This window comes from Penaeus monodon, chromosome 6 (genome assembly GCF_015228065.2).
Source record: "Penaeus monodon isolate SGIC_2016 chromosome 6, NSTDA_Pmon_1, whole genome shotgun sequence".
Taxonomy (NCBI): Eukaryota; Metazoa; Arthropoda; class Malacostraca; order Decapoda; family Penaeidae; genus Penaeus; species Penaeus monodon.
The window spans coordinates 1802228-1812227 of NC_051391.1; the positions used below are offsets into that span (position 1 = coordinate 1802228).

The following is a 10000-nucleotide window of genomic DNA, read 5'->3' on the forward strand; positions in this document are numbered from 1 at the left end:
CTCCTCCCCCCCCTCCCTCCTCCCTCCCTCCCTCCCTCCCTCCCCCCTCTCTCTCCCTCCCTCCCTTCCCCCCTCCCACTCGCTTTAGGCAGATTCAGTTTTTTTTCTTCTTCTTCTTTTTTTTCTTCGTAATTTCACCCCAAATCCAAACCAAATCCACTTTTCATCCCGATCTGCAAATCAACACAGACCGAGGCAGCATGAAACCCACATTTCCCCAGCGCATTTTACACGACCCACTCTCGTCCGCGGGAACCACGTATGCCGTGCGTTTAATGAATATTAAAAAAAAGAAAAAAAAAATAAAATAAAAAAAGGACGCCTCTCCTCGTTAACTACCCTGATGTCGAAATGGTATTCCGGATCTATTTTAAATTCATATCGAATGTATTTCCATCAGACCATCCAGTCACCCCCCCCCCAAAAAAAAAAAAAAAAAGTAATAATAATAATATTGATAATATTAATGATAAATTTTTTTTTTTTTTTTTTTTTTTTTTTTTTTTTGGAGTTTTGTCTGATTAAAATAAAAAGTTTTTTTTTTTTTTGGTCATTGCCTCAGGGTCTGTCCATGTCTGAGAATTGTATTTTTCATTTGTATTTTTCATTTGTATTTTTCATTTGTATTTTTCATTTGTATTTTTCATTTGTATTTTTCATTTGTATTTTTTTTATGTGGTATTTTTTGATGGTGAATATTTACTGTGTGCTTTTCTTTTTTTGGATAGAAAAAAAGAAAGTAGACCAGAAAAAGACAGACAGAAAAAGATAGACAGACGGATAGGACAATAATAGACCGGGGAAAAACAGACATATAGAAAGACAGACAGTATAAAATAGACAAAATAGTAGGACAACAGAAAGATGACAGCAGACAGACAGACGGGCAAAACATAGTAGAAGTAGACAGACAGTCAGACAGACCAGACAGAAGAACAGCAGACAGACAGACAGACAAACATATAGATAGACAAACACAGGAAAAAAAAAACAATAGACAAAAGTTTAAGACAGACAGACAGCAACATAAGATAGAAGACAGAAGACAGCAAATCAACAGACAAATAGAGACAGACAGTAGCGACAGACAAACATATAGATAACAAACAGACAGCAGCATCAAACGGGACAAATAAGAGACAGACAGCAGAACAGACAAACAAGATAGAAGACAGGCAGGACAGAGACAGCAGACAGACAGGCAGACATGCAGACAAATAGATTTTTTTTAAGGAGAGGCACACTCTTCTACATGCATTCCCAAGCTTTCGTTAGCCAGCACATGATGCCGACACATTTCGTTCTCTCTGGGTCGTCACATACCGGACTCTTAAATCTAATGGCAGTTTTTCCTTCCCATCTCTCCTTTTTTTATTTGATTGTGTCAAAGCAAGCGTCTCTCGTTCTCTCGTTAGGATGCCATTCCTACCCTTGTATGCCATTGTTACCCTGTCCTGTGATATGACATTGTTATTATGCGTTTGTCACGTCATCCTGTGCTTTGTCTTCCCCATCCTATAAAAGGCCATGCCACCCCATCCTTTACCATGTCATTGCCACCCCATCCCATAAGAGGCCATGCCATCCCATCCTTTACCATGCCATTGCCACCCCAACCTATAAAAGGCCACGCCACCCCAATCCTCTGCCATGCCACTCCCACCCCATCCTATAAAAGGCCATTGCCACCTCATCCTCTAGCATACCATTGCCACGCCACCTAAAGCAAGTTACATCAACTTCCTTTTACTACCTTTTCTTTCTTCTCCTCCTCCTTTTACACTCGCTCGCCCTCCCTTCAGACTACAGATAGACTGAATTATCCTTATGTCGCGCCCCGATGAGGTCCTCGAACGGTAAACAACTTCGTTCATTCGAATAGACAGCAGGAACAGGATAAAAGGGTTTTCGTGTTTGTTTGTTTTATATATGTATATGTATTTGTGTGTGTGTGTGTGTGTGTGTGCATTCATGTATACAGAGTGTGTGTGTGTGTGTGAGAGACAGACAGACAGACAGACAGACAGACAGACAGAAGAGAAAAAAAACATGGATTAATCGCTACTACTTTCCTTAAGAATCAGGAACCTTCGTGTTTATGGAAGGGAAGCTAAAAAGGGGGACGAACTTTGCTCTCTGCCTTTATCCGAGAGGGCCGTAGCTTAATAAAAATAACTGTTCTTTTCTCTCAGGGTTACCACCTCATTGGGCAGACCATCCGCCTGTGCCAAGCCAACGGGATCTGGTCGTCGACGCCGCCGGAGTGCCACGAGAACTGTATGTATCTCTCTTTATGTAGTTCTGAGATAGTGTGTGTGGTGTTGTGTGTGTGTGTTGTGTGTGTGTGGTGTTGTGTGTGTGTGTGTGTGTGTGTTGGTGTGTGTGTGTGTGTGTGTGGGTGTGTTGTGTGTTCACATACATACATTTACATACTACATACATACATATACATACATAATTATTATAATATAATATATATATTAATATATATAAAATATGATAATATTATATATATTATTATATGCATATATATACATATATTATTTTGTTTGTTTTGTTAATATGTATGGTGTGTGTGATGATTTTATTATATTTTTTTGTAATATATATTATATATATATATATAAAATATATATATATAATATATATTATATTATTATATATATATATAATTATATATATATTATATATATATTATATATTATTATATAATATTATATCTATATAATATATTTATATATATTATATAATTTATTCCATTAAAGAAAGAAAAAATCAAAATAAAATAATTTCATTCTGCCCTAGATAAAAAAAGGAACTTTTTGCAATTAATTTCCTCCACTTCTTCTATCCAAATCTATTTTTAATTTTATCTTACTTAATCTTATCCCCTTTTTTTTAAATTCCTTCTCCCCCACAAACCCCCTTTTCCCCTAAAAATCCTCGCCCCCTCCCAGCGCCCAGGGGACTTTTCTTCCCCTTCCCCTCCCCCTCCCCTTCCCCCCCCCACCTCCTCCTCCTCTTCCTCCCCCTTCCCCCTCCCCCTTTTTTCCCCCCCTCCCTTCCCCTCCTTCCTTTCTTCCCCCCCCTTCCCCTCCCCTCCCCCTCCTCCTCCCCATTCCCCCCCCCCCTCTTCCCCCCCTCTCCCCCCCTCCCCCTCCTCCCCTCCTCCTCCTCCTCCCCATTCCTCCCCTCCCCTCCTTCCTCCCCCTCCTAAATTTTTCTTCCTCCCTTCCCCCCTCTCTTACAATTCTTAAAAACCTCCCCCCCCATTTTTCCCCAAATTCCCCCCCCCGCCCCCCCCTTCTTGTCCTTTTTCTTTAATTTTTGGAACTCCCATTATAGGGGAAATGCATGCCGTACAATGAAAACTAAAAATAGGTTGTAATTGACAAAAATTGAAAAACCCGGCCTTGCAAAAGGAAATACATAAACAAAGGGGGCCCCACGGGCAATAAACAAAACACCACAAAGCCAACAAAACCAAAACGTAAAAAAACAACACAAAAAAAAACAACACACAAACACCATCACAAAAACCCACAAACACACAACACACCACCACCCACAACACCACACACCAACCCCACACACCACAAAAAAACACACACACACACACCCACAACCAACAAACAAAAAAAAACCAAAACACTTACAAAACAAACCAGAAAAAACCACCAAAAACCACACCACACAGCAACACAATCACAACCACACAAAAACCCCCCCCCCCCCGACAAACCATAAGTTCAAGAAAAAAAAACCAAAATGTTATTTTTTACCCATTATAAAGAGAGCTTCTGGGAAATATTACCTTTGAATTCCCCCATATTGGTATTTATGTTTTTGGGTGTGGAAGGGGTGGGGAAACGTTTCCCAAAGTGATTTTATTTTTCTTTAAATCCCTGGCTTCCAAGGGGAACAAATGTCCAAATAAGAACACAGTGGAGGAGGTAGGTTAATATTTTTGGTGTTTAAGAGTTGTTTGTAAGTAGGGGTTGGGTTTTTGTTCCTGGGGGTTGTGGGGTCAGTATAATTGTTTTTTAAGTATTAATACCCAATAAAACCTATTAATTTGGTTTGGGGTGTGCGTTTTTTTGGGGGGGGGGTTTTGTTTTGGGTGTTTGGTGTGGCGTGTGTTAAACCATTTATTTTTTTTCAATACTATATAATAATAGTTAAATTGGGGCAAAGGGGGGGGCCCGGGGGCAGAAGGGGAAAGAAATCCCAAAAAAAATGGAATAAGAATGGAAGAGAAAAAAAAACAGAAGACACAAAGCGGGTATTTTTTTTTTTATTATCCATACATGTTTACCTTGTTTTTTGTTTGTTTTAAAGTTAATTAAAAATGATTATATTTTTATAATTATTTCCTCATAGTATTATTAAAAAAATTAATATTTGTTATTATAATTAATTATTTCTTGTTTTAAGATTTATATGTTTTTGGGTTTTTGGGTTTGTGTGTTTTTTTAGTTTTTTTTTTGTTTTTGTGGGTGTTTTTTTTTTTTTTTGGGGTCCTTTGGTTGGGTTGCTCTCTTTCTTTTTGGTCGGTGGGGTTAAGCAAAACATTGTTTCATTTTTTGGGGAACTTTATCGGCAAAAAGAAAAATTTGGAAAATTTTAAAATTATTTGTGAAAACGTGTCTTTTAAATTTTAGTCACAAAATTGCCGAACCCTTTTCCTCCCTTTTTTTTTTTTTGCCTTCTGTTATACCTATTGTTTTGGCCCTGAGGTCGGTTTACCCGCGGTTCTTTTTTAATTTTTGAAAAAGGTTTAAGTAGAATCAAAGATAAAACCCCTTTAAAATTTTGAAAACTTCAATTTTTAAATTTTTTTCCGGGAAAATATTTAAATTTTAGCGGAAGTTAAGAAGAAGGAATTTATATTCCTCCCCATCCTTTTTTATACGGTAAACCCAAAATTTATTATTAACCCCGACATGCAAACAAACTGAAACCCCGAAAGTTCAGACCCGAACCCCAGAAGATTGCCTTGTAAATGGCGAAATTTTTGGGAACCTTCCTTTGCACTTCTGTAGCTTTTATTTTAAAATGTGGTTTGAAAAATTTAAGTCATTTCTTTCTCAGTTTTGTTAGGGGGGTTAATTTCCGGAAAAATTCATTCTTGTGTATTTGCTTTTTTTAAATTTATAAAATAATAAAACTTAATTATAAATGAAAAAATGATTTTTTTGTCTTAATGGGGTAAAATTTATCTTTTTTAAACTTTTTCTGTGGTGTGTGTGTTTTGTTTTTTTGGTGTGGTTTGGTTATAGATTTGGGATTTGCCATTTATCCTATTATTTCCCTATTATCAAGATTTAATTAAATATCTATGGGGTTGAATTTTTTATTTTTTTAAAATTTTGAAATAAAAAATTTTAAAAAAAAAAGCAACAATTAAAACCAACCTTTAAACCAAATTTTTGAAAACCGGGATTTAGACCCATTTCTCTCCTTTCTTTTCCCCCCTTCCTTCCCCCCGTGTACTGCGGCCCCCGCAATCACGGGCCGGCACGGCACGAGGAACCTAGGGGGCTGGGGAACGACCCTTAAGATCCCATGAGGGACGGGCCAAGTTTCCGTGAAGTCCTTTTTCCCAAAACCCTGCAGGTGGGCCGGGACTGCATCCGGAGTACCTGGGTTGTAGGCGCGTTCGTCCCCTGGGGGTTTGGGAAAAATTAGAGGCGTGTGGGGTTTTTTGGGGTTGTGGGGGTTTGGGGGCGCCCGGGTTTGTTGGGTTTTTGGGTGCGAATTTTTAGTCCCCCTTCACTTTCATCTTTATCGGACCGATTTACCGGCCTTTTTCCCCTCCCCCCCGTTTTTTAAAGCCACAAAAAAAAATTTTTAATTTATTTTTAAAACATATTTAAATATAAATTATAATTTATTTTTTAATGTATAATTCATATTTCTATTACCATAACTTCTTTTTCCATAAACCAAATTTAAAAAAAAAAATAAGAAATTTACATATTATATTTATATTTGACGGGTTGTGCTAAATATAAACAATAAAATTATCCCCTTTTCCATGACTGCCCAGGGGCCCATTAACCCCTATAACTAAACATATTTTTTTACTGCGTGTGTTATTAAGAATAAAATTAAACCGTAACAAATAATACCTGTTACATTGTATAAGATATATTTTAAAGTGTTATGTAATTATATGTTGTGTTTTTAAATTATGTTTATATGTTATTGTGTTGTGTGTGTGTGTTGTTATATATATATATTTTATATAATTATATATATATATATATATATATATATATATATATAATAATATAATATATATTCCCTAATGTTAAGGGGAAAAGATGTTAGGGTAAACGTGGCCAAGTGCTTTCTCTACAACAACACCATGCAGTGGTTCGGCCCGGAGATCAAGTGCATCCGTGAGTGACGCTTTCGTTGTGGTGTGAAGTGTCTGTCTGTTTGTTTCTTTGTTTCTTTGTTTGCTTTTGGGGTTTTTGGGTTTTTGTTATTTAGTATGTCTGTGTTTTTATTTGTTTGTTTGTTTGGTTGGTTGGTTGGTTAGTTCTGTGCTGTGTGCCTTTTTGTTTTTTGTTTTTTTGGTTTTTGGTTCTGTATCTTTCTGTCTTTCTCTCTCTCTCTCTCTCTCTCTCTCTCTCTCTCTCTCTCTCTCTCTCTCTCTCTCTCTCTCTCTCTCTCTCTCTCTCTCTCTCTCTCTCTCTCTCGTTTTTCTTTCATTATTTTTTCTCTTTTCTTCTTTATATATATAATATATATATATATATATAATATATCATATATATATATATATATATATATATATATATATATATGTATGTATTCATGCATATATAAGTCTATATATAGGCAGATATGTGTCTATATATACATAATATATATTTATATACATAGACATGTGTTTATAAAGATAAATATATTTACACAGCTACACATACATATATTTACATACATGTGTGTATGTATACATATATGTATATATGTGTATATGTACATATATATGTGTGTGTGTATATATACAAATATATGTGTATATATACATGTATATGTGTGTGTGTGTGTGTACATACATATTTATATATACACAAATATACATATACTTATATATACATATGTATATATATGCATATATATATACATATAACCGTTTGCAAAACAAAAGCAAAAACTCATCCATTTAATTCCCTCGACATTTTCCATTTAATTAATCACGTGGAAATAATATAACTCCATCATTAGTTTAACCTCAATTAACTGTACCTTAATTTCAGAATCCGGCACCAGATGGGAAAATCCAATTAAAAACACAAAGTTAAACTCCATTGAAATAATTTTAGGCTGGTGATTTTTTCTTCTTTTTTTCACAATCCTTTTGTCCGCTACGTAGCATTTCCAGCGGTGCCGAGTTCGCTAATGATGGTATTACTGATTTTGATATTACTATTTTAAGCGTTTTTTCTTTTGTTTTCATTCGTTGTCCTTATCTTGGTTTGTATTTTCATTTATTTTGACTCATTATCCTTATTCTGGTTATTCTTAACATTTATTTTGTCTCATTATTCTTTACCCTGGTTATTATCATTTATTTTTATTTCTCATTATCCTTATTCTGGTTATCATTAACATTTATTTTTTTTTTCTCATTATCCTTATCCTGGTTATTATTATCATTTATTTTTTCTCGTTATCCTTATCCTCGTTCATTAATGTATGATAGGATTTAATTTTGTTCCTAATTATGTGGTCAGTATATTTATCTTGATTATCGTCATTATCATTATTCGTGTTGTTATTATTATTATTTTATCTTTATCATCGTCATTATCGTTATTGTTATTACTGTTTTTGTTATTGTTATCAATATTATTATTATTGTTCTTATTAATATTAGTGGTAGGATTAGTATTGTTCTTATCATTATCTTTATGATTCTCGTTATTATTATCATCATCATTATCATCATTATTTTTGTTGATTTTACTGGCACTATCATTCTTGTCATTACTTTCGCTCATTATGATTCCACGTTTTATTATCATCACCATCTTCATCACAAGACTGTAAACCCCTCTTCACTCCCCCCCCCCACACTCCCCACACCCACACCCACCCATACACCCACACCCACACACCACTCCTACCCCCACCCCACACTCCTACCCCCCTCCTACACACCCGCCCATACACTCATACCCACCCACACACCCACACCAACACCCCTACCCCCATACCCTATCCCCACCCACCCTCTTCCACACCAACACCCACACCCACCCTTACCCCCACCCACCCTATCCCACACCCTTACCCCCATCCCCACACCAAAACCCCTACCCCCACACCCACACCCCCACAACACACATCCACCCCAGCCCACCACACCCCACTAAGCAAAACCTCCCCTGCTCTCCTTAGCCATCAGCTGCGACGACCCCGGCGAGATCCTGAACGGCTACAAGGAAGGTTCCTGCTTCACCTTCTCCTGCCGCGTCACCTACCACTGCAGGCCGGGATTCGAGCTCGTGGGGCGCGGCAACCTCTACTGCCAGCACGACGGCACGTGGAGTCCCTCAGAGCGGCCGGCGTGCACACGTAAGGAACCTCTCGCGGGGCTTGTGAAGGGGGCGGTGTCGTTCTTGGTCTGGAGGAGCTTGTGGTCCAGGGTTGGGGGCGGGATGGGGGGGTGATGGCCCGTAGAGGGTGGAGGGGGAGGTAGTCGCTTCAGGAGTGGTATGTTTTTCTTTTTTCTTCTTCTTTTTTTTTATTTAGTGATAATGGGCTTTTTATTGCTTTCATTCTGTTGTTCTAAGAAAGCAACAGATTTCTTTAAGTCTATGGTACTTAGCTGTAGTATATTTCTGTCATATTGAGGTACAGAGGAGCAATATATTTTTTTTTTCGTTGTGTTTACTAAGAAGTTGTATATATTTTTTTCCCTGCCATGGTACTAAGCATTAGGATATGCCATCGATTCTGTGCTGTAGATTATTTCTTACATTATTTGGTAATGAGAAGTAGTAGGATTCTTCAAACTGTTGCCCCGAACAGCAATATATTTCCTTCATTCTGTGTTACTCAAGAGCAATATATCTCTCCCATTTCGTGATGCTAAATAGCAATATATTTCTTTCATTCTGTTTACCATTCAGTAGCCTCTTTTTTCCATTCCGTGTATTGCCGCAGCAGCAAATCTCTTTCTGTGCCTCTGAGCCTCGATGACGCGCCCGCCTCCTCCCGCAGCGGTGCAGTGTGACATTCCCGAGGACCCGGAGAACGGCAAGAGCACCTTCACCCGTCGCATCTACAACTCAGTGGTGTCCTACAAGTGTGACTACAGCTACATGCTCGTAGGACCCGAGACCAGGCGCTGCGGACCCGACAAGAAGTGGAGCGGAGTTCAGCCGCAATGTAAACGTAGGTCGACCCCTTTTTTATCCCCCGCGCGGTGTCGTTTACCAAGTACTCTCTCTTCTTTCTCTCTCTCTCTCTCTCTCTCTTCTTTTGCGATGTACGGCACTTGGAGAGTTGTTGTAAGGTAGCGGCCTCGCCTTGCCTTTACTTCTTACTTAAATATATATGTCGAGGAGAAACTGTTCTTTGCACTGTTGGTGAGTACTAGAAGCGAATACTCGTAGAGAAGGACTTTTAACGTTCTCTGAAACAGATGCTGATAGAGACGCAGCTTTTATCTGAATCACATGTGCACGTATCGAATATACTCAGACGATGTGTAATTTCTTGTACACGGAATGGGAAGAGAGAAATATGATATTCTTAATTAACTGTTCAACATATCATTCCATTCATCAAAATTTATCTTTATGAATGCAATGAGATAAGTAAAAAAAATAAGTTAAAAACTATATGAAATTTAAAAAGAAATGCATTTCTCTCTTACTCTTCCCTTAGATATTATTTCTATCTATCATTCTCTATTTTCCTCTCTCTCTTTTTTTTTTTCTTTTTAACAGCCTCTGAACTCTGTAAATAACTCATCTGT

General features: G+C 37.4%; 2 protein-coding genes across 5 annotated transcripts in view; both read left to right on the forward strand.

Annotated features, from left to right (window-relative positions):
• LOC119573722 overlaps nucleotides 1-5688 on the forward strand; it is an 84748-nt gene extending 79060 nt beyond the window's left edge. The window contains exons 6-7 of the mRNA XM_037920829.1: nucleotides 2193-2309; nucleotides 5617-5688. Of these exons, the coding sequence (XP_037776757.1) occupies nucleotides 2193-2309; nucleotides 5617-5688 (189 nt within the window). The remainder of the gene's footprint in view (nucleotides 1-2192; nucleotides 2310-5616) is intronic.
• A 656-nt stretch (nucleotides 5689-6344) lies between these two features.
• Nucleotides 6345-10000, forward strand: part of LOC119574134 (complement receptor type 2-like) — a 27272-nt gene continuing 23616 nt past the window's right edge. For all 4 annotated transcript variants that reach the window (XM_037921215.1, XM_037921217.1, XM_037921216.1 and 1 more), the window contains exons 1-3: nucleotides 6345-6404; nucleotides 8416-8592; nucleotides 9241-9414. In XM_037921215.1, the coding sequence (XP_037777143.1) occupies nucleotides 6371-6404; nucleotides 8416-8592; nucleotides 9241-9414 (385 nt within the window). In that variant the 5' untranslated portion in view covers nucleotides 6345-6370. The remainder of the gene's footprint in view (nucleotides 6405-8415; nucleotides 8593-9240; nucleotides 9415-10000) is intronic.